The sequence below is a fragment of the Pelodiscus sinensis genome, chromosome 7, assembly GCF_052426305.1.
Source record: "Pelodiscus sinensis isolate ZL-2025 chromosome 7, ASM5242630v1, whole genome shotgun sequence".
NCBI classification, from domain to species: Eukaryota; Metazoa; Chordata; order Testudines; family Trionychidae; genus Pelodiscus; species Pelodiscus sinensis.
In genome coordinates this window covers 785,716-808,923 of record NC_143058.1, presented here as the reverse complement: position 1 = coordinate 808,923, position 23,208 = coordinate 785,716, and the positions used below count along the sequence as shown (strand labels likewise).

General features: G+C 74.2%; 1 protein-coding gene across 1 annotated transcript in view; it reads right to left on the bottom strand.

The window, feature by feature from the left end:
* Window positions 1-297: 297 nt before the first annotated feature.
* LOC142823433 (obscurin-like protein 1) overlaps window positions 298-23,208 on the bottom strand; it is a 78,511-nt gene continuing 55,600 nt past the window's right edge. The window contains exons 7-14 of the mRNA XM_089779994.1: window positions 16,550-16,816; window positions 15,194-15,460; window positions 14,892-15,004; window positions 14,630-14,783; window positions 14,357-14,518; window positions 11,816-11,920; window positions 10,703-10,969; window positions 298-1,030 (exon numbers count right to left, since the gene is read on the bottom strand). Coding sequence (XP_089636120.1) covers window positions 1,023-1,030; window positions 10,703-10,969; window positions 11,816-11,920; window positions 14,357-14,518; window positions 14,630-14,783; window positions 14,892-15,004; window positions 15,194-15,460; window positions 16,550-16,816 — 1,343 coding nt within the window. The 3' untranslated portion in view covers window positions 298-1,022. The remainder of the gene's footprint in view (window positions 1,031-10,702; window positions 10,970-11,815; window positions 11,921-14,356; window positions 14,519-14,629; window positions 14,784-14,891; window positions 15,005-15,193; window positions 15,461-16,549; window positions 16,817-23,208) is intronic.

The window sequence follows — 23,208 nt, the reverse complement described above, 5'->3', positions numbered from 1 at the left end:
GGGGGGGCTCAGGGGGCTGGGCACCGCCAGGTGATTGGGGGGCTCAGGGGGCTGGGCACCGCCAGGTGATTGGGGGGGCTCAGGGCTGGGGGCAGCCAGGCTTGACTCTGGGCAGCGTCTCCCCTCAGGCGCCGGGCACCAGGGCAAGGAGCCTGCTCAGCTTCGGCGCCTCCTGGCTCTGACCCCCATGACCCCCCCAGCGAGGCCCCTGGGGACCCCCCCCCCCCAAGGGCCCTGCCCCAGCTGGCGCCACAGACGGGACCTGGCGCAGGACGGAGCCTGTGAGTGCAGGGAGCCGGGATCTTCGGCAACGTCCGTCTGGGGGGGCTCCAGGTGCCCCCCCCCCAGTCCCAAACCCAGAGACGGACCCCGCCCGGCAGCCAGCCTTAGACCCACCTTCCCCCGCACCGCCCCGGGAAACGGGTCACCCGTCTGCTCTCCAGCCCCCCGGCTGGCCCCTTGCAGGGGTCGGGTCCGGTCACCAGGACAGGGTGTCGGCCGGTCGCAGCCACACGGGCCCTGGGGTCGGGTCGCACACCCAGCCCCCCACCGCATAGGTACTTAGGGGAGAAACTGAGGCCCACACGGTATTCAAAGAAAAGAACTTTCCTACTTTGTCACAGTGGGGGAGCGTTGCCAAGTGACGGGGTCTGTGGCGGGCGGGAGGGGGCGGGTCCCTGGGGAATGGGCCCCTCCCCCACTGGGACCCCCGTCACAGTTCTGATCCTCTGTGCCCGGCGCCGCCCCAGCCAATGGGCCTGGGAGCCCAGCACCCGCGGGGTACGGCCCCTCGCACGGGCGCCCGAGCCAGCCTGGCCTTCCTTGGGCTGCTCCCCCAGCCCCGTGGTCATGGGGGGCTGCCCTTGTTGCTAGGGAACAGACGAGCAGGGCCCCGCTGCGGGGTCGAACGGGGGGAGGGGTGACGCCGGAGCCCCCAGGGGGGCAGTGTCCCGCGGCGGGCAGCACGCAGCGCCACTGGCCCCGGCCGGCCTCCTGCCGCTGGACTCCGCTGACGCCGGCAGCTAGTGGCCTGCGAAGGAGAGGAGCCACTCAGGGGCCAGCGGGGGCTCAGGCACCCCACCCCGCGAGGGACAGCTCCCAGCCCATGCACAGACCCTGCACCATGACCCCGCGCGGACAGGCCCCCACCAGAGCGCGGGGCAAGGAGGGCACCTGCCACCCCGGGACAGAGCCACGGAGCCCAGCCACGGGTGGGGGGGGACCCAGGACAGAGCCCAGCCAGGACAAGGCCACGGAGCCCAGCCACGGGTGGGGGGGGACCCAGGCCAGAGCCCAGCCAGAACAAGGCCACGGAGCCCAGCCACGGGTGGGGGGGGACCCAGGACAGAGCCCAGCCAGGACAAGGCCACGGAGCCCAGCCACGGGTGGGGGGGGACCCAGAACAGAGCCCAGCCAGGACAAGGCCACGGCTCCCAGGCGGGGGGGGGGGGGAACCCAGGACAGAGCCCAGCCAGGACAAGGCCACGGCTCCCAGGCGGAGGGGGGGGGGGGGAACCCAGGACAGAGCCCAGCCAGGACAAGGCCACGGCTCCCAGGTGGGGGGGGGACCCAGGACAGAGCCCAGCCAGGACAAGGCCACGGCTCCCAGGTGGGGGGGGGGGACCCAGGACAGAGCCCAGCCAGGACAAGGCCACGGCTCCCAGGTGGGGGGGGGGGGACCCAGGACAGAGCCCAGCCAGGACAAGGCCACGGCTCCCAGGTGGGGGGGGGGGGACCCAGGACAGAGCCCAGCCAGGACAAGGCCACGGCTCCCAGGTGGGGGGGGGGGCCCAGGACAGAGCCCAGCCAGGACAAGACCACGGCTCCCAGGTGGGGGGGGGGACCCAGGACAGAGCCCAGCCAGGACAAGGCCACGGCTCCCAGGTGGGGGGGGGGACCCAGGACAGAGCCCAGCCAGGACAAGGCCACGGCTCCCAGGTGGGGGGGGGGACCCAGGACAGAGCCCAGCCAGGACAAGGCCACGGCTCCCAGGTGGGGGGGGGGACCCAGGACAGAGCCCAGCCAGGACAAGGCCACGGCTCCCAGGCGGGGGGGGGACCCAGGACAGAGCCCAGCCAGGACAAGGCCACGGCTCCCAGGCGGGGGGGGGGGAACCCAGGACAGAGCCCAGCCAGGACAAGGCCACGGCTCCCAGGTGGGGGGGGGGGGACCCAGGACAGAGCCCAGCCAGGACAAGGCCACGGCTCCCAGGTGGGGGGGGGGACCCAGGACAGAGCCCAGCCAGGACAAGGCCACGGCTCCCAGGTGGGGGGGGGGACCCAGGACAGAGCCCAGCCAGGACAAGGCCACGGCTCCCAGGTGGGGGGGGGGACCCAGGACAGAGCCCAGCCAGGACAAGGCCACGGCTCCCAGGTGGGGGGGGGGGGACCCAGGACAGAGCCCAGCCAGGACAAGGCCACGGCTCCCAGGTGGGGGGGGGGACCCAGGACAGAGCCCAGCCAGGACAAGGCCACGGCTCCCAGGTGGGGGGGGGGGACCCAGGACAGAGCCCAGCCAGGACAAGGCCACGGCTCCCAGGTGGGGGGGGGACTCAGGACAGAGCCCAGCCAGGACAAGGCCACGGCTCCCAGGTGGGGGGGGGGTGGACCCAGGACAGAGCCCAGCCAGGACAAGGCCATGGCTCCCAGGTGGGGGGGGGGACCCAGGACAGAGCCCAGCCAGGACAAGGCCACGGCTCCCAGGTGGGGGGGGGGGACCCAGGACAGAGCCCAGCCAGGACAAGGCCACGGCTCCCAGGTGGGGGGGGGGACTCAGGACAGAGCCCAGCCAGGACAAGGCCACGGCTCCCAGGTGGGGGGGGGGACTCAGGACAGAGCCCAGCCAGGACAAGGCCACGGCTCCCAGGTGGGGGGGGGGTGGACCCAGGACAGAGCCCAGCCAGGACAAGGCCACGGCTCCCAGGTGGGGGGGGGGACTCAGGACAGAGCCCAGCCAGGACAAGGCCACGGCTCCCAGGTGGGGGGGGGGACCCAGGACAGAGCCCAGCCAGGACAAGGCCACGGCTCCCAGGTGGGGGGGGGGGGGACCCAGGACAGAGCCCAGCCAGGACAAGGCCACGGCTCCCAGGTGGGGGGGGGGACCCAGGACAGAGCCCAGCCAGGACAAGGCCACGGCTCCCAGGTGGGGGGGGGGGACCCAGGACAGAGCCCAGCCAGGACAAGGCCACGGCTCCCAGGTGGGGGGGGGGACTCAGGACAGAGCCCAGCCAGGACAAGGCCACGGCTCCCAGGTGGGGGGGGGGACTCAGGACAGAGCCCAGCCAGGACAAGGCCACGGCTCCCAGGTGGGGGGGGGTGGACCCAGGACAGAGCCCAGCCAGGACAAGGCCACGGCTCCCAGGTGGGGGGGGGGACCCAGGACAGAGCCCAGCCAGGACAAGGCCACGGCTCCCAGGGGGGGGGGGACCCAGGACAGAGCCCAGCCAGGACAAGGCCACGGCTCCCAGGTGGGGGGGGGACCCAGGACAGAGCCCAGCCAGGACAAGGCCACGGCTCCCAGGTGGGGGGGGGACCCAGGACAGAGCCCAGCCAGGACAAGGCCACGGCTCCCAGGTGGGGGGGGGGACCCAGGACAGAGCCCAGCCAGGACAAGGCCACGGCTCCCAGGTGGGGGGGGGACCCAGGACAGAGCCCAGCCAGGACAAGGCCACGGCTCCCAGGTGGGGGGGGGACCCAGGACAGAGCCCAGCCAGGACAAGGCCACGGCTCCCAGGTGGGGGGGGGGGACCCAGGACAGAGCCCAGCCAGGACAAGGCCACGGCTCCCAGGTGGGGGGGGGGGGACCCAGGACAGAGCCCAGCCAGGACAAGGCCACGGCTCCCAGGTGGGGGGGGGACCCAGGACAGAGCCCAGCCAGGACAAGGCCACGGCTCCCAGGTGGGGGGGGGACCCAGGACAGAGCCCAGCCAGGACAAGGCCACGGCTCCCAGGGGGGGGGGGACCCAGGACAGAGCCCAGCCAGGACAAGGCCACGGCTCCCAGGTGGGGGGGGGGACCCAGGACAGAGCCCAGCCAGGACAAGGCCACGGCTCCCAGGTGGGGGGGGGGACCCAGGACAGAGCCCAGCCAGGACAAGGCCACGGCTCCCAGGTGGGGGGGGGACTCAGGACAGAGCCCAGCCAGGACAAGGCCACGGCTCCCAGGTGGGGGGGGGGACTCAGGACAGAGCCCAGCCAGGACAAGGCCACGGCTCCCAGGTGGGGGGGGGACCCAGGACAGAGCCCAGCCAGGACAAGGCCACGGCTCCCAGGTGGGGGGGGGACCCAGGACAGAGCCCAGCCAGGACAAGGCCACGGCTCCCAGGTGGGGGGGGGACCCAGGACAGAGCCCAGCCAGGACAAGGCCACGGCTCCCAGGTGGGGGGGGACCCAGGACAGAGCCCAGCCAGGACAAGGCCACGGCTCCCAGGTGGGGGGGGGGACTCAGGACAGAGCCCAGCCAGGACAAGGCCACGGCTCCCAGGTGGGGGGGGGGACTCAGGACAGAGCCCAGCCAGGACAAGGCCACGGCTCCCAGGTGGGGGGGGGGTGGACCCAGGACAGAGCCCAGCCAGGACAAGGCCACGGCTCCCAGGTGGGGGGGGGGACCCAGGACAGAGCCCAGCCAGGACAAGGCCACGGCTCCCAGGGGGGGGGGGACCCAGGACAGAGCCCAGCCAGGACAAGGCCACGGCTCCCAGGTGGGGGGGGGACCCAGGACAGAGCCCAGCCAGGACAAGGCCACGGCTCCCAGGTGGGGGGGGACCCAGGACAGAGCCCAGCCAGGACAAGGCCACGGCTCCCAGGTGGGGGGGGGGGACCCAGGACAGAGCCCAGCCAGGACAAGGCCACGGCTCCCAGGTGGGGGGGGGGACCCAGGACAGAGCCCAGCCAGGACAAGGCCACGGCTCCCAGGTGGGGGGGGGGGACCCAGGACAGAGCCCAGCCAGGACAAGGCCACGGCTCCCAGGTGGGGGGGGGGACCCAGGACAGAGCCCAGCCAGGACAAGGCCACGGCTCCCAGGTGGGGGGGGGGGACCCAGGACAGAGCCCAGCCAGGACAAGGCCACGGCTCCCAGGTGGGGGGGGGGACCCAGGACAGAGCCCAGCCAGGACAAGGCCACGGCTCCCAGGCGGGGGGGGGGGGGGACCCAGGACAGAGCCCAGCCAGGACAAGGCCACGGCTCCCAGGTGGGGGGGGGGACCCAGGACAGAGCCCAGCCAGGACAAGGCCACGGCTCCCAGGTGGGGGGGGGGACTCAGGACAGAGCCCAGCCAGGACAAGGCCACGGCTCCCAGGTGGGGGGGGGGGACCCAGGACAGAGCCCAGCCAGGACAAGGCCACGGCTCCCAGGTGGGGGGGGGGGACCCAGGACAGAGCCCAGCCAGGACAAGGCCACGGCTCCCAGGTGGGGGGGGGGACCCAGGACAGAGCCCAGCCAGGACAAGGCCACGGCTCCCAGGTGGGGGGGGGACCCAGGACAGAGCCCAGCCAGGACAAGGCCACGGCTCCCAGGTGGGGGGGGGACTCAGGACAGAGCCCAGCCAGGACAAGGCCACGGCTCCCAGGTGGGGGGGGGTGGACCCAGGACAGAGCCCAGCCAGGACAAGGCCACGGCTCCCAGGTGGGGGGGGGGACCCAGGACAGAGCCCAGCCAGGACAAGGCCACGGCTCCCAGGTGGGGGGGGGGGGACCCAGGACAGAGCCCAGCCAGGACAAGGCCACGGCTCCCAGGTGGGGGGGGGGACCCAGGACAGAGCCCAGCCAGGACAAGGCCACGGCTCCCAGGTGGGGGGGGGGACTCAGGACAGAGCCCAGCCAGGACAAGGCCACGGCTCCCAGGTGGGGGGGGGACTCAGGACAGAGCCCAGCCAGGACAAGGCCACGGCTCCCAGGTGGGGGGGGGTGGACCCAGGACAGAGCCCAGCCAGGACAAGGCCACGGCTCCCAGGTGGGGGGGGGGACTCAGGACAGAGCCCAGCCAGGACAAGGCCACGGCTCCCAGGTGGGGGGGGGGACCCAGGACAGAGCCCAGCCAGGACAAGGCCACGGCTCCCAGGTGGGGGGGGGGGACCCAGGACAGAGCCCAGCCAGGACAAGGCCACGGCTCCCAGGTGGGGGGGGGGACCCAGGACAGAGCCCAGCCAGGACAAGGCCACGGCTCCCAGGTGGGGGGGGGGACCCAGGACAGAGCCCAGCCAGGACAAGGCCACGGCTCCCAGGTGGGGGGGGGACTCAGGACAGAGCCCAGCCAGGACAAGGCCACGGCTCCCAGGTGGGGGGGGGGACTCAGGACAGAGCCCAGCCAGGACAAGGCCACGGCTCCCAGGTGGGGGGGGGTGGACCCAGGACAGAGCCCAGCCAGGACAAGGCCACGGCTCCCAGGTGGGGGGGGGGACCCAGGACAGAGCCCAGCCAGGACAAGGCCACGGCTCCCAGGTGGGGGGGGGACCCAGGACAGAGCCCAGCCAGGACAAGGCCACGGCTCCCAGGTGGGGGGGGGACCCAGGACAGAGCCCAGCCAGGACAAGGCCACGGCTCCCAGGTGGGGGGGGGGACCCAGGACAGAGCCCAGCCAGGACAAGGCCACGGCTCCCAGGTGGGGGGGGGGGACCCAGGACAGAGCCCAGCCAGGACAAGGCCACGGCTCCCAGGTGGGGGGGGGACCCAGGACAGAGCCCAGCCAGGACAAGGCCACGGCTCCCAGGTGGGGGGGGGGACCCAGGACAGAGCCCAGCCAGGACAAGGCCACGGCTCCCAGGTGGGGGGGGGGACCCAGGACAGAGCCCAGCCAGGACAAGGCCACGGCTCCCAGGTGGGGGGGGGGGACCCAGGACAGAGCCCAGCCAGGACAAGGCCACGGCTCCCAGGTGGGGGGGGGACCCAGGACAGAGCCCAGCCAGGACAAGGCCACGGCTCCCAGGTGGGGGGGGGGACCCAGGACAGAGCCCAGCCAGGACAAGGCCACGGCTCCCAGGTGGGGGGGGGGGACCCAGGACAGAGCCCAGCCAGGACAAGGCCACGGCTCCCAGGTGGGGGGGGGGGACCCAGGACAGAGCCCAGCCAGGACAAGGCCACGGCTCCCAGGTGGGGGGGGGGACCCAGGACAGAGCCCAGCCAGGACAAGGCCACGGCTCCCAGGTGGGGGGGGGGACTCAGGACAGAGCCCAGCCAGGACAAGGCCACGGCTCCCAGGTGGGGGGGGGGACTCAGGACAGAGCCCAGCCAGGACAAGGCCACGGCTCCCAGGTGGGGGGGGGGACCCAGGACAGAGCCCAGCCAGGACAAGGCCACGGCTCCCAGGTGGGGGGGGGGACCCAGGACAGAGCCCAGCCAGGACAAGGCCACGGCTCCCAGGTGGGGGGGGGGACCCAGGACAGAGCCCAGCCAGGACAAGGCCACGGCTCCCAGGTGGGGGGGGGACCCAGGACAGAGCCCAGCCAGGACAAGGCCACGGCTCCCAGGTGGGGGGGGGACCCAGGACAGAGCCCAGCCAGGACAAGGCCACGGCTCCCAGGTGGGGGGGGGGACTCAGGACAGAGCCCAGCCAGGACAAGGCCACGGCTCCCAGGTGGGGGGGGGGACTCAGGACAGAGCCCAGCCAGGACAAGGCCACGGCTCCCAGGTGGGGGGGGGTGGACCCAGGACAGAGCCCAGCCAGGACAAGGCCACGGCTCCCAGGTGGGGGGGGGGACCCAGGACAGAGCCCAGCCAGGACAAGGCCACGGCTCCCAGGGGGGGGGGGGACCCAGGACAGAGCCCAGCCAGGACAAGGCCACGGCTCCCAGGTGGGGGGGGGGACCCAGGACAGAGCCCAGCCAGGACAAGGCCACGGCTCCCAGGTGGGGGGGGGACCCAGGACAGAGCCCAGCCAGGACAAGGCCACGGCTCCCAGGTGGGGGGGGGGACCCAGGACAGAGCCCAGCCAGGACAAGGCCACGGCTCCCAGGTGGGGGGGGGACCCAGGACAGAGCCCAGCCAGGACAAGGCCACGGCTCCCAGGTGGGGGGGGGGGACCCAGGACAGAGCCCAGCCAGGACAAGGCCACGGCTCCCAGGTGGGGGGGGGGGGGACCCAGGACAGAGCCCAGCCAGGACAAGGCCACGGCTCCCAGGTGGGGGGGGGGGGGGGACCCAGGACAGAGCCCAGCCAGGACAAGGCCACGGCTCCCAGGTGGGGGGGGGGACCCAGGACAGAGCCCAGCCAGGACAAGGCCACGGCTCCCAGGCGGGGGGGGGGGACCCAGGACAGAGCCCAGCCAGGACAAGGCCACGGCTCCCAGGTGGGGGGGGGACCCAGGACAGAGCCCAGCCAGGACAAGGCCACGGCTCCCAGGTGGGGGGGGGGACTCAGGACAGAGCCCAGCCAGGACAAGGCCACGGCTCCCAGGTGGGGGGGGGGACCCAGGACAGAGCCCAGCCAGGACAAGGCCACGGCTCCCAGGTGGGGGGGGGACCCAGGACAGAGCCCAGCCAGGACAAGGCCACGGCTCCCAGGTGGGGGGGGGACCCAGGACAGAGCCCAGCCAGGACAAGGCCACGGCTCCCAGGTGGGGGGGGGGGGACCCAGGACAGAGCCCAGCCAGGACAAGGCCACGGCTCCCAGGTGGGGGGGGGGACTCAGGACAGAGCCCAGCCAGGACAAGGCCACGGCTCCCAGGTGGGGGGGGGACCCAGGACAGAGCCCAGCCAGGACAAGGCCACGGCTCCCAGGTGGGGGGGGGGACCCAGGACAGAGCCCAGCCAGGACAAGGCCACGGCTCCCAGGTGGGGGGGGGGGACCCAGGACAGAGCCCAGCCAGGACAAGGCCACGGCTCCCAGGTGGGGGGGGGGACCCAGGACAGAGCCCAGCCAGGACAAGGCCACGGCTCCCAGGTGGGGGGGGGACCCAGGACAGAGCCCAGCCAGGACAAGGCCACGGCTCCCAGGTGGGGGGGGGGACTCAGGACAGAGCCCAGCCAGGACAAGGCCACGGCTCCCAGGTGGGGGGGGGGACCCAGGACAGAGCCCAGCCAGGACAAGGCCACGGCTCCCAGGTGGGGGGGGGGACCCAGGACAGAGCCCAGCCAGGACAAGGCCACGGCTCCCAGGTGGGGGGGGGGGACCCAGGACAGAGCCCAGCCAGGACAAGGCCACGGCTCCCAGGTGGGGGGGGGGGACCCAGGACAGAGCCCAGCCAGGACAAGGCCACGGCTCCCAGGTGGGGGGGGGGACCCAGGACAGAGCCCAGCCAGGACAAGGCCACGGCTCCCAGGCGGGGGGGGGGACCCAGGACAGAGCCCAGCCAGGACAAGGCCACGGCTCCCAGGTGGGGGGGGGGACCCAGGACAGAGCCCAGCCAGGACAAGGCCACGGCTCCCAGGCGGGGGGGGGACCCAGGACAGAGCCCAGCCAGGACAAGGCCACGGCTCCCAGGTGGGGGGGGGACCCAGGACAGAGCCCAGCCAGGACAAGGCCACGGCTCCCAGGTGGGGGGGGGGACCCAGGACAGAGCCCAGCCAGGACAAGGCCACGGCTCCCAGGTGGGGGGGGGACCCAGGACAGAGCCCAGCCAGGACAAGGCCACGGCTCCCAGGTGGGGGGGGGGACCCAGGACAGAGCAGGACTCTGGGTCCGAGTTGCCTGGGCTGCTGGGGACGCCCACCCGGAGCCTCAGGCCGGGACACGCCTGGGGACTGAGCCAGCAGAGACCATCAGCAGCCGCTGCTCCGGAGCACAGGCAGCCCCAGCCCCAGCCCCAGCCTCTCGGGCCCCCCCGGCACCTGCCCCAGCCCCAGCCCCAGCCCCAGCCCCAGCCCCAGCCCCAGCCTCTCGGGCCCCCCCGGCACCTGCCCCAGCCCCAGCCCCAGCCCCAGCCCCACACCCAGCCCCAGCCTCTCGGGCCCCCCCGGCACCTGCCCCAGCCCGAGCCCCAGCCCCAGCCCCAGCCCCAGCCCCAGCCTCTCGGGCCCCCCCGACACCTGCCCAGGCTGCACGGCCCAGCACGGCGGGGGCACCGCCCCACACCCAGCCCGGCCCCCCCGACACCTGCCCAGGCTGCACGGCCCAGCACGGCGGGGGCACCGCCCCACACCCAGCCCGGCCCCCCCCGACACCTGCCCGGGCTGCACGGCCCAGCACGGCGGGGGCACCGCCCCACACCCAGCCCGGCCCCCCCGACACCTGCCCGGGCTGCACGGCCCAGCACGGCGGGGGCACCGCCCCACACCCAGCCCGGCCCCCCCGGCACCTGCCCAGGCTGCACGGCCCAGCACGGCGGGGGCACCGCCCCACACCCAGCCCGGCCCCCCGACACCTGCCCAGGCTGCACGGCCCAGCACGGCGGGGGCACCGCCCCACACCCAGCCCGGCCCCCCCGACACCTGCCCAGGCTGCACGGCCCAGCACGGCGGGGGCACCGCCCCACACCCAGCCCGGCCCCCCCGACACCTGCCCAGGCTGCACGGCCCAGCACGGCGGGGGCACCGCCCCACACCCAGCCCGGCCCCCCCGGCACCTGCCCAGGCTGCACGGCCCAGCACGGCGGGGGCACCGCCCCACACCCAGCCCGGCCCCCCCGACACCTGCCCAGGCTGCACGGCCCAGCACGGCGGGGGCACCGCCCCACACCCAGCCCGGCCCCCCCGACACCTGCCCAGGCTGCATGGCCCAGCACGGCGGGGGCACCGCCCCACACCCAGCCCGGAGCCGCGCGGGCGCCTCACCCTCCACCAGCAGGCGCGCGGAGGAGCGGTCGTCGAAGGCGTCGCAGGTGTAGGAGGCCTCGTCGTCCGGCCCCACCCGGTGGATGACGAGGGTCCGGTAGCAGTCGAGGTTGCAGATCTCGTACTTGTCGCTGGCGAAGATCTCGGTGTCTCCGCGGAACCAGCGCACGCGCCCGCGGGCGTGCGACACCGTGCACTCCAGCGTGGCCTTGTGCCGCGCCAGCGCCGTCTTGTCGCGCAGCGGCTTCACGATCCGGATGGGGAGCGCTGCCGCGGAGAGGCACCCGTGAGCCCACCGGGCAGGAGAGGGTGGGGAGGGGCCGAGCGAGGGGCGGGGGGTCACTCCCCTCACGCCCTGCACCCGCCCCACAGGCAGGGAGCGACCAGGCGAGCGCATCGGACTCCGTCAGAGAGGGGCAGCAAGCGGGCGGAGACCAGGAGCTGGTGGGAGCCCGGTGAACAGCCGAACCACCACCCAGCGCCATCTGCGCAGGGGAGGCAGAGGGGGGGCTTGGAACCAGCTGATTCCCGGCTCGCACCCAGGGCCCTGCGCTGGGCGGCCCTTGAGACGTGGGGAGGGCAGAGCCGCGGCGGGGCCGGGAGCCAACCCCGCACTTCCCCCCTGTCAGCTAACCGATTAGCGGATGGAAATTCCATCGACTAGTCAAAGAGCAATGAAACGCCATTTAATATCCCTACCCCCGCCGGCCCGTCCCCCGCCGGCCCGTCCCCCGCCAGACGCTTCCCCCGCCAGCCCGTCCCCCGCCAGACGCTTCCCCTCGCCCGCCCGTCCCCCGCCAGACGCTTCCCCCCGCCCGCCCCGCCAGCCCGTCCCCCGCCAGACGCTTCCCCCGCCCGCCCCGCCAGCCCGTCCCCCGCCAGACGCTTCCCCCCGCCCGCCCTGCCAGCCCATCCCCCGCCAGACGCTTCCCCCCGCCCGCCCCGCCAGCCCATCCCCCGCCAGACGCTTCCCCCCGCCCGCCCCGCCAGCCCGTCCCCCGCCAGACGCTTCCCCCCCGCCCGCCCATCCCCCGCCAGACGCTTCCCCCCGCCCGCCCCGCCAGCCCGTCCCCCGCTTGCCCCAGCTGCCGACCGGGGCCGCGGGAAGGTTACCCTCCACGTGCAGGCTGGCTTCCGAGGCGGCCGCCTTGGCGACAAAGCGGATGCGTCCCGCGTCCTCCGGCCGCACGCTGCAGATGAGCAGGAAGTGCCGGGGGCCTGTGGGGGAAGGCGCTGGCATGACGCCCCCAGCCGCGGCCTCACCACTGCAGGGCAACCTGGGGGGGCTGCAGGGGCATCTCCCCGGGGCAGGGCCCCTGCCCCACCCCTACAGCAAAGCGCCTGGGACGGAGGCAGGGCTAACGGTGGGTCTGGGCCTGGCTGGGGACGTGACGCCGAGCTGGGAGGTCAGCCAGGCGGGGCTGAGACACGGAGCAGTGGGCAGAGCACGTGGCCCTGGATGAATTGCAGCCAGCGTGTTTGTGGGGAGCAATAGGGTGTGTGTGTGTGTGTGTGTGTGTGTGTGTGTGTAGCAATAGAGTGTGGGGGGGGTTTTTGTGGGGGGGGAGCAATAGAGTGTGGGGGGGGTGTGTGTGTGTGTGGAGCAATAGGGTGTGTGTGTGGTGTTTGTGTGTGTGTGTAGCAATAGAGTGTGTGGGGGGTGTTTGTGGGGGGGAATAGGGTGTGGGGGGGTGTTTGTGTGTGTGTGGGGGGGGAAGCAATAGGGGTGTGTGTGTGGTGTTTATGTGTGTAGCAATAGAGTGTGTGGGGGGGGAGCAATAGGGTGTGTGTGTGGTGTTTGTGTGTAGCAATAGAGTGTGTGGGGGGTGTTTGTGTGTGTGTGTATGGGGAGCAATAGGGTGTGTGCGCATGTGTATGGGGAGCAATAGGGTGTGTGTGTGGTGTTTGTGTGTAGCAATAGAGTGTATGGGGGGTGTTTGTGTGTGAGTGCGTGTGTGGCGAGCAATAAGGTGTGTACGCATGTGTGTGCGCGCACGCCCCATCACAGCGTGTGGGGGGGGAGCAATAGGGTGTGTGGGGGGGGAGCAACAGGGTGTGTGTGTGTGTGTGTGGGGAGCAACAGGGTGTGTGTGTGTGCATCCACACCCCATCACAGCGTGTGTGCGCCCCATCACAGCATGGGTTTGTGTGTGCGCGTGTGGGGAGCAATAGGGTGTGTGTGTGTGCGCATGCGCGCCCCATCACAGCGTGTGTGCCCCATCACAGCGTAGGTGTATGTGTGCATGTGTGCGCGCCCCATCACAGCATGGGTGTGTGTGTGCGCGTGTGTGGGGAGCAATAGGGTGTGTGTGTGTGTGCGTGCGTGCGTGCGTGCGTGCCCCATCACAGCATGGGTGTGTGTGTGCATGTGTGGGGAGCAATAGGTGTGTGTGTGTGTGTGTGTGTGTGTGTGTGTGTGTGTGTGTGTGTGTGTGTGTGGAGCAATAGGGTGTGTGTGGGGGGGGAGCAATAGGGTGTGTGTGTGTGTGTGTGTGCGCGCGCGTGTGTGTGGGGAGCAATAGGGTGTGTGCGTGTGCGTGTGTGTGGGGAGCAATAGGGTGTGTGTGTGTGTGTGTGTGTGGAGCAATAAGGTGTGTGTGTGTGCGCGCGCGTGTGTGTGGGGAGCAATAGGGTGTGTGTGTGTGTGGGGAGCAATAGGGTGTGTGTGTGTGTGTGTGTGTGTGGGGAGCAATAGGGTGTGTGTGTGGGGGGGGAGCAATAGGGTGTGTGCGCGCGCGCGCGCGTGTGTGTGGGGAGCAATAGGGTGTGTGTGTGTGTGTGTGTGTGCGCGCACGCGTGTGTGTGGGGAGCAATAGGGTGTGTGTGTGTGTGCGCGCACGCGTATGTGTGGGGAGCAATAGGGTGTGTGTGTGTGTGTGTGTGTGTAGGGAGCAATAGGGTGTGTGTGTGCGCGTGCGCGTGTGTGTGTGGGGAGCAATAGGGTGTGTGTGTGTGTGTGCGCGCACGCGTGTGTGTGGGGAGCAATAGGGTGTGTATGTGTGTGCACGAGCACGCGTGTGTGTGGGGAGCAATAGGGTGTGTGTGTGTGTGTGTGTGTGTGTGCGCGCACGCGTGTGTGTGGGGAGCAATAGGGTGTGTGTGTGTGTGCGCGCACGCGTATGTGTGGGGAGCAATAGGGTGTGTGTGTGTGTGTGTGTAGGGAGCAATAGGGTGTGTGTGTGCGCGTGCGCGTGTGTGTGGGGAGCAATAGGGTGTGTGTGTGTGTGTGCGCGCACGCGTGTGTGTGGGGAGCAATAGGGTGTGTGTGTGTGTGCGCGCGCACGCGTGTGTGTGGGGAGCAATAGGGTGTGTGTGCGTGTGTGTGGGGAGCAATAGGGTGTGTGTGTGTGTGTGTGTAGGGTGTGTGTGTGGGGGGGGAGCAATAGGGTGTGTGTGTGGGGGGGGAGCAATAGGGTGTGTGTGGGGGGGGAGCAATAGGGTGTGTGTGTGTGTGTGCCCCATCACAGCGTGTGTGTGTGTGTGCGTGCGCCCGACAGCACACCTGTCTGAACTAGGCCCCACGCTGTGCACTCCTGCCAGTAGCCCCGGGATCTGCCAGGGCTCCTCCCCCCATCCCAGCGCAGGGCGAGCGCGTCGGTGTAAGGGCAGCAGCCGGACACGGGGACACACGTGGGGGGGGCAGGGGACACTCACCCTCCTGCCGAATTTTCACCGTGCTTGTGGCTTTGATTTTCTCACTGCCCCTGAACCACTCGCCCTTCACGTCCTCGTGCGACACCTGGCAGGTGAAGACGGCGTTCTCGTCCTCCCGCACGTGCACGTCGGCCAGTTCCTGCACGATCTGCACCAGGCGCTCTGCACGGGACAGGCCAGCAACAGAACCCTGGAGTCCCGGAGCCACAGAGCCCTTGGGGGCCTAAGGGTGGCCCCGTCTCCCCCCCCGCCCGCCCCAGGCTGCCCGCGTACCGTAGACCCGCAGCCTGGCAGCGGCCCGGCAGTCACCCGCGTCGCACACGTACTCGCCCGCGTCCTCCAGGCGGCAGTGGCTGAGCTGCAGCAGGCGCCGGCGGCCCACGGAGTAAATGCGGCACCGGGGCCCCACTCGCAGCGCTGCCCCGTCCTGCAGGGACACGGAGTCAGGGGCCGCCCGAGGGGCTGAGACCTGCAGCCCCCTGGGGCACCGTCCCGCGAGCCCCCAGCCCGACTGGCACCAGGCACCCGCCCTCACCTTGTACCACTTCACCTCCGCCAGGGCCCGGGACAGCTCGCACTCAAAGCTGGCAGCCCCCGTCTCCGGGACACCCACATCCCGGGGGGCCTTCACCATGGCCACGGGCAGCTCTGTGGGGAGAGACACAGGCCCAAGGGTCAGCGCAGGAGGAGGGGACCAGAGGGACACAGGACACTGCTGTGGGGAAGCTCACAGCAGGGAGCTCCTGGCTGGGCACTGCAGAGCGTCAGGCTGAGGGGAGCCTGTGTTCCTGGGCCCCCCAGGTCTGACACGTGGCGCGACCCACAGCGGAGCCCCACCTCTGACAGTCAGGCGGGCGCTGGAGCGCAAGGTGTCAGCAGTGAACGTGATGGTCCCTGAATCCTGCAGCGTGAGCCCCAGCAGCGTCAGGCTGTGCACGCAGCCCGTGGCGCTGACCCGGCAGGTCCGGCTGGGCTTCACCCGGATGCCATCCCGTGTCCACAGCCCGGGCACGTCGGCGTGGGACAGCTCCAGCTGCAGCGTGGCCGTCTCCTTCTCAAAGGTCTCCACATCCGACAGCGGCTTCCGCACGGACACCTTTCGGGCTGCAAGAGAGCCATGCTGGGGGGCAGCGGTGGGATTGCACCCGGACTGGCGCGGGGGGGCAGCAGTGGGATTGCACCCGGACCGGCGCGGGGGGGCAGCGGTGGGATGGCACCCGGACCGGCGCGGGGGGGCAGCGGTGGGATGGCACCCGGACCGGCGCAGGAGGGCAGCGGGGGGATGGCACCCAGACCGGCGTGGGGGGGCAGCGGCGGGATGGCACCCGGACCGGCGCGGGGGGGCAGCGGCGGGATTGCACCCGGACCGGCGCGGGGGGGCAGCGGCGGGATTGCACCCGGACCGGCGCGGGGGCAGCGGTGGGATTGCACCCGGACCGGCGCGGGGGGGCAGCGGTGGGATGGCACCCGGACCGGCGCGGGGGGGCAGCGGTGGGATGGCACCCGGACCGGCGCGGGGGGCAGCGGTGGGATGGCACCCGGACCGGCGCGGGGGGGGCAGTGGCGGGATTGCACCCGGACCGGCGCGGGGGGGCAGCGGCGGGATTGCACCCGGACCGGCGCGGGGGGGCAGCGGTGGGATTGCACCCGGACCGGCGCGGGGGGGCAGCGGTGGGATGGCACCCGGACCGGCGCGGGGGGGCAGCGGTGGGATGGCACCCGGACCGGCGCGGGGGGGCAGCGGTGGGATGGCACCCGGACCGGCGCGGGGGGGCAGCGGTGGGATGGCACCCGGACCGGCGCGGGGGGGCAGCGGCGGGATTGCACCCGGACCGGCGCGGGGGGGCAGCGGTGGGATTGCACCCGGACCGGCGCGGGGGGGCAGCGGTGGGATGGCACCCGGACCGGCGCGGGGGGGCAGCGGTGGGATGGTACCCGGACCGGCGCGGGGGGGCAGCGGTGGGATGGCACCCGGACCGGCGCGGGGGGGCAGCGGTGGGATTGCACCCGGACCGGCGCGGGGGGGCAGCGGGGGGATGGCAGCGGGGGATGGGCTGGCCATATGCCCCCAGTTCTCCGGGGGGAACGGCTCCAGCGGCCAGGACGGCCCCTGAGCTTCGGGGCAGTTGCTCGGCTCCCCATGGCCACTGTGGGTCCCACCCCTCCCTTCCCCCGCCCGGGCAGGGCACCTACGCTCCACGCTCAGCCTGGCCTGGGTCCGGTCGTGCAGGCTCTCGCAGCGGTAGGTGCCGCGGTCCGAGGGGCTGAGCCGGCGGATGGTCAGTCCCCGGCGGCGCCCGGCCTCCCGCAGCTGGTACTTGCTGCCCGGCTGGACCAGCACCCCCTGCTTCAGCCACTGCACCTCGCCCGCCTCGCAGCTCAGCTCCACCTCCAGCTCCACGTCCTGCAGCTCCTCCGCCCGCACGTCCTGCAGCCGCCGCACGAACCGCACCTGGGCCTCTGTAAGCACCAGGCCAGAGCTGCCACTGCCACACGGCCAGCACCAGGAGCCCTGAGACCCCCGGGCCAGGCCCTGAGACCCCCCCGGGCACCCCCCGCCGCTGGCCAGGCCCTGAGACCCCCCGGGCACCCCCCGCCGCTGGCCAGGCCCCGAGAGACCCCCGGGCACCCCCCCGCCGCTGGCCAGGCCCTGAGACTCCCCGGGCACCCCCCCGCCGCTGGCCAGGCCCCGAGAGACCCCCCCGGGCACCCCCCGCCGCTGGCCAGGCCCCGAGAGACCCCCCCGGGCACCCCCCGCCGCTGGCCAGGCCCCGAGAGACCCCCGGGCACCCCCCCGCCGCTGGCCAGGCCCTGAGACCCCCCGGGCACCCCCGCCACTGGCCAGGCCCTGAGACCCCCCCGGGCACCCCCCGCCGCTGGCCAGGCCCCGAGAGACCCCCGGGCACCCCCCCGCCGCTGGCCAGGCCCTGAGACTCCCCGGGCACCCCCCCGCCGCTGGCCAGGCCCCGAGAGACCCCCCCGGGCACCCCCCCCTGGCCAGGCCCCGAGAGACCCCCCGGGCACCCCCCGCCGCTGGCCAGGCCCTGAGACCCCCCCCCCCCCCTGGGGCCCACCCCCCCCCCCCCCGCCGCTGGCCAGGCCCCGAGAGACCCCCGGGCACCCCCCCGCCGCTGGCCAGGCCCCGAGAGACCCCCGGGCACCCCCCGCCGCTGGCCAGGCCCCGAGAGACCCCCCCGGGCACCCCCCGCCGCTGGCCAGGCCCCGAGAGACCCCCCCGGGCACCCCCCGCCGCTGGCCAGGCCCTGAGACCCCCCGGGCACCCCCGCCACTGGCCAGGCCCTGAGACCCCCCGGGCACCCCCCCGCCGCTGGCCAGGCCCTGAGACCCCCCGGGCACCCCCCCGCCGCTGGCCAGGCCCTGAGACCCCCCCGGGCACCCCCCGCCGCTGGCCAGGCCCTGAGACCCCCCCGGGCACCCCCCGCCGCTGGCCAGGCCCCGAGAGACCCCCGGGCACCCCCCCGCCGCTGGCCAGGCCCTGAGACCCCCCCGGGCACCCCCCGCCGCTGGCCAGGCCCCGAGAGACCCCCGGGCACCCCCCGCCGCTGGCCAGGCCCTGAGACCCCCCCGGGCACCCCCCGCCGCTGGCCAGGCCCCGAGAGACCCCCGGGCACCCCCCCGCCGCTGGCCAGGCCCCGAGAGACCCCCGGGCACCCCCCCGCCGCTGGCCAGGCCCTGAGACTCCCCGGGCACCCCCGCCACTGGCCAGGCCCCGAGAGACCCCCCCGGGCACCCCCCGCCGCTGGCCAGGCCCTGAGACCCCCCGGGCACCCCCGCCACTGGCCAGGCCCTGAGACCCCCCGGGCACCCCCCCGCCGCTGGCCAGGCCCTGAGACCCCCCGGGCACCCCCCCACCGCTGGCCAGGCCCCGAGAGACCCCCGGGCACCCCCCGCCGCTGGCCAGGCCCCGAGAGACCCCCGGGCACCCCCCCGCCGCTGGCCAGGCCCCGAGAGACCCCCGGGCACCCCCCGCCGCTGGCCAGGCCCTGAGACTCCCCGGGCACCCCCCGGCGGGCCCCCCGCCGCTGGCCAGGCCCCGAGAGACCCCCCGGGGCACCCCCGCCGCTGGCCAGGCCCTGAGACCCCCGGGCACCCCCGCCACTGGCCAGGCCCTGAGACCCCCCGGGCACCCCCGCCACTGGCCAGGCCCTGAGACCCCCGGGCACCCCCGCCACTGGCCAGGCCCCGAGAGACCCCCCGGGCACCCCCCCGCTGGCCAGGCCCTGAGACCCCCCGGGCACCCCCGCCACTGGCCAGGCCCTGAGACCCCCGGGCACCTCCCCACCGCTGGCCAGGCCCTGAGACCCCCCCGGGCACCCCCCGCCGCTGGCCAGGCCCCGAGAGACCCCCGGGCACCCCCCCACCGCTGGCCAGGCCCTGAGACCCCCCGGGCACCCCCCGCCGCTGGCCAGGCCCCGAGAGACCCCCGGGCACCCCCCGCCGCTGGCCAGGCCCCGAGAGACCCCCGGGCACCCCCCCGCCGCTGGCCAGGCCCCGAGAGACCCCCGGGCACCCCCCGCCGCTGGCCAGGCCCCGAGAGACCCCCGGGCACCCCCCGCCGCTGGCCAGGCCCTGAGACCCCCCGGGCACCCTGCCCCCGCTGGCCAGGCCCCGAGAGATCCCCGGGCACCCCCCCGCCGCTGGCCAGGCCCCGAGAGACCCCCGGGCACCCCCCTGCCGCTGGCCAAGCCCCGAGAGACCCCCGGGCACCCCCCCGCCGCTGGCCAGGCCCTGAGACCCCCCGGGCACCCCCCTGCCGCTGGCCAGGCCCTGAGACCCCCCCGGGCACCCTGCCCGCCGGCCGGGCCCCAGAGAGAGACCCCCGGGCACCCCCCCGCCGCCGGCCGGGCCCCGAGAGACCCCCAGACACCTCCCCCGCTGGCCGGGCCCCAGAGAGAGACCCCCGGGCACCCACCCGCCGCTGGCCAGGCCCTGAGAGACCCCCAGACACTTCCCCCGCTGGCCAGGCCCCGAGAGACCCCCGGACACCTCCCCCGCTGGCCAGGCCCCGAGAGACCCCCCGGGCACCCCCCCGCTGCTGGCCAGGCCCCGAGAGCCCCGGGCACCCTGCCCCCGCTGGCCAGGTCCCGAGAGACCCCCGGGCAACCTCCTAGGGACTATCCCCCACAGCCTGTGAGAGATCCCCCCGAGACCTTCCTGAGACCTCCCCCAGACTCACCTCCCTCGCATGCTCAGCCGGGCCGGTCCCGCCCCAGGGCCTCCCCTTGCCCGCTGGGCCACGGTGGGGGGCAGGCCACTTTGGCAATGCCGGTCACCGTGTGTCTGAGGGGGTCCATGTGATCCTACTGCCCTATGCTGCTCTGGAGTGCCGGGTGTGTGAGTGTGTGCGCGCCTCAGTTTCCCCGGGCCTGCAGCACTAACTGATGAGGAAAGGGAGGCCGGTATGTGCAGCCTCTCCCCTCCTGAGGCTGTGACAGCAGAGAGCACCTGGGGGGCAGGGCACTGGAGGAGGCGGCTGGGTAGGGTGAGGAGAGCAGCCTGGGAGCAGGAAGGGGGGTTCAGGGCCCGTGAATGAGGCTGCCTGCCCTGGCCCTGCGGCGACAGCGACCCCAAACCCGCGGCGGCTCTGGGAACCAATAACCCTTCGACTCTGGCAGCGGACGGGGGTGCAGGGCTGGGGCTTCCCGCCGGGCAGGCCCCCCAGACCCTCCCCTTCCCGCCGGGCAGGCCCCCCAGACCCTCCCCTTGCACGCTCAGCCGGGCAGACCCCCCAGGCCCTCACCTTGCACGCTCAGCCGGGCAGACCCCCCAGGCCCTCACCTTGCACGCTCAGCCGGGCAGCCCCCCAGGCCCTCCCCTTGCACGCTCAGCCGGGCAGACCCCCCAGGCCCTCACCTTGCACGCTCAGCCGGGCAGCACCCCCCCCGCCCTCCCCTTGCACGCTCAGCAGGGCAGGCCCCCCAGGCCCTCACCTTGCACGCTCAGCCGGGCAGACCCCCCAGGCCCTCACCTTGCACGCCCAGCAGGGCAGACCCCCCAGGCCCTCACCTTGCACGCTCAGCAGGGCAGGCCCCCCAGGCCCTCACCTTGCACGCTCAGCAGGGCAGGCCCCCCAGGCCCTCACCTTGCACGCTCAGCCGGGCAGACCCCCCCAGGCCCTCACCTTGCACGCTCAGCCGGGCAGGCCCCCCCAGGCCCTCACCTTGCACGCTCAGCCAGGCAGACCCCCCCAGGCCCTCACCTTGCACGCTCAGCCGGGCAGACCCCCCAGGCCCTCCCCTTGCACGCTCAGCCGGGCAGGCCCCCCCAGGCCCTCACCTTGCACGCTCAGCCGGGCAGGCCCCCCAGGCCCTCACCTTGCACGCTCAGCCGGGCAGACCCCCCCAGGCCCTCCCCTTGCACGCTCAGCCGGGCAGCACCCCCCAGGCCCTCCCCTTGCACGCTCAGCCGGGCAGGCCCCCCAGGCCCTCACCTTGCACGCTCAGCCAGGCAGGCCCCCCAGGCCCTCCCCTTGCACGCTCAGCCGGGCAGGCCCCCCAGGCCCTCCCCTTGCACGCTCAGCCGGGCAGGCCCCCCAGGCCCTCACCTTGCACGCTCAGCCAGGCAGGCCCCCCCAGGCCCCTCCTTCCCGCCGGGCAGACCCCCCAGGCCCTCCCCTTGCACGCTCAGCCGGGCAGAACCCCCCAGGCCCTCCCCTTGCACGCTCAGCCGGGCAGGCCCCCAGGCCCTCCCCTTGCACGCTCAGCCGGGCAGACCCCCCCAGGCCCTCCCCTTGCACGCTCAGCCGGGCAGACCCCCCCAGGCCCTCCCCTTGCACGCTCAGCCGGGCAGACCCCCCAGGCCCTCACCTTGCACGCTCAGCCGGGCAGGCCCCCCAGGCCCTCCCCTTGCACGCTCAGCCGGGCAGACCCCCCCAGGCCCTCACCTTGCACGCTCAGCCGGGCAGGCCCCCCCAGGCCCTCACCTTGCACGCTCAGCCAGGCAGACCCCCCCAGGCCCTCCCCTTGCACGCTCAGCCGGGCAGACCCCCCCAGGCCCTCCCCTTGCACGCTCAGCCGGGCAGACCCCCCCAGGCCCTCACCTTGCACGCTCAGCCGGGCAGGCCCCCCAGGCCCTCACCTTGCACGCTCAGCCGGGCAGACCCCCCCAGGCCCTCCCCTTGCACGCTCAGCCGGGCAGACCCCCCAGGCCCTCCCCTTGCACGCTCAGCCGGGCAGGCCCCCCAGGCCCTCACCTTGCACGCTCAGCCGGGCAGACCCCCCAGGCCCTCCCCTTGCACACTCAGCCGGGCAGACCCCCCAGGCCCTCACCTTGCACGCTCAGCCGGGCAGGCCCCCCAGGCCCTCACCTTGCACGCTCAGCCGGGCAGGCCCCCCAGGCCCTCCCCTTGCACGCTCAGCCGGGCAGACCCCCCAGGCCCTCCCCTTGCACGCTCAGCCGGGCAGACCCCCCAGGCCCTCACCTTGCACGCTCAGCCAGGCAGGCCCCCCAGGCCCTCCCCTTGCACGCTCAGCCGGGCAGGCCCCCCAGGCCCTCCCCTTGCACGCTCAGCCGGGCAGGCCCCCCAGGCCCTCACCTTGCACGCTCAGCCAGGCAGGCCCCCCCCCCCCCAGGCCCCTCCTTCCCGCCGGGCAGACCCCCCAGGCCCTCCCCTTGCACGCTCAGCCGGGCAGAACCCCCCAGGCCCTCCCCTTGCACGCTCAGCCGGGCAGGCCCCCAGGCCCTCCCCTTGCACGCTCAGCCGGGCAGACCCCCCCAGGCCCTCCCCTTGCACGCTCAGCCGGGCAGGCCCCCAGGCCCTCCCCTTGCACGCTCAGCCGGGCAGGCCCCCAGGCCCTCCCCTTGCACGCTCAGCCGGGCAGGCCCCCCAGGCCCTCACCTTGCACGCTCAGCCGGGCAGGCCCCCAGGCCCTCCCCTTGCACGCTCAGCCGGGCAGACCCCCCAGGCCCTCCCCTTGCACGCTCAGCCGGGCAGACCCCCCCAGGCCCTCCCCTTGCACGCTCAGCCGGGCAGACCCCCCAGGCCCTCACCTTGCACGCTCAGCCAGGCAGGCCCCCCCAGGCCCTCACCTTGCACGCTCAGCCGGGCAGACCCCCCAGGCCCTCACCTTGCACGCTCAGCCGGGCAGGCCCCCCCAGGCCCCTCCTTCCCGCCGGGCAGACCCCCCAGGCCCTCCCCTTGCACGCTCAGCCAGGCAGGCCCCCCAGGCCCTCCCCTTGCACGCTCAGCCGGGCAGACCCCCCCAGGCCCTCACCTTGCACGCTCAGCCGGGCAGGCCCCCCCAGGCCCTCACCTTGCACGCTCAGCCGGGCAGACCCCCCAGGCCCTCACCTTGCACGCTCAGCCGGGAAGACCCCCCAGGCCCTCCCCTTGCACGCTCAGCCGGGCAGGCCCCCCAGGCCCTCACCTTGCACGCTCAGCCGGGCAGACCCCCCAGGCCCTCCCCTTGCACGCTCAGCCGGGCAGACCCCCCAGGCCCTCACCTTGCACGCTCAGCCGGGCAGGCCCCCCCAGGCCCTCACCTTGCACGCTCAGCCGGGCAGACCCCCCAGGCCCTCACCTTGCACGCTCAGCCGGGCAGGCCCCCCAGGCCCTCACCTTGCACGCTCAGCCGGGCAGGCCCCCCCAGGCCCCTCCTTCCCGCCGGGCAGACCCCCCCAGGCCCTCACCTTGCACGCTCAGCCGGGCAGGCCCCCCAGGCCCTCACCTTGCACGCTCAGCCGGGCAGGCCCCCCCAGGCCCTCACCTTGCACGCTCAGCCGGGCAGGCCCCCCCAGGCCCTCACCTTGCACGCTCAGCCGGGCAGACCCCCCAGGCCCTCACCTTGCACGCTCAGCCGGGCAGACCCCCCAGGCCCTCACCTTGCACGCTC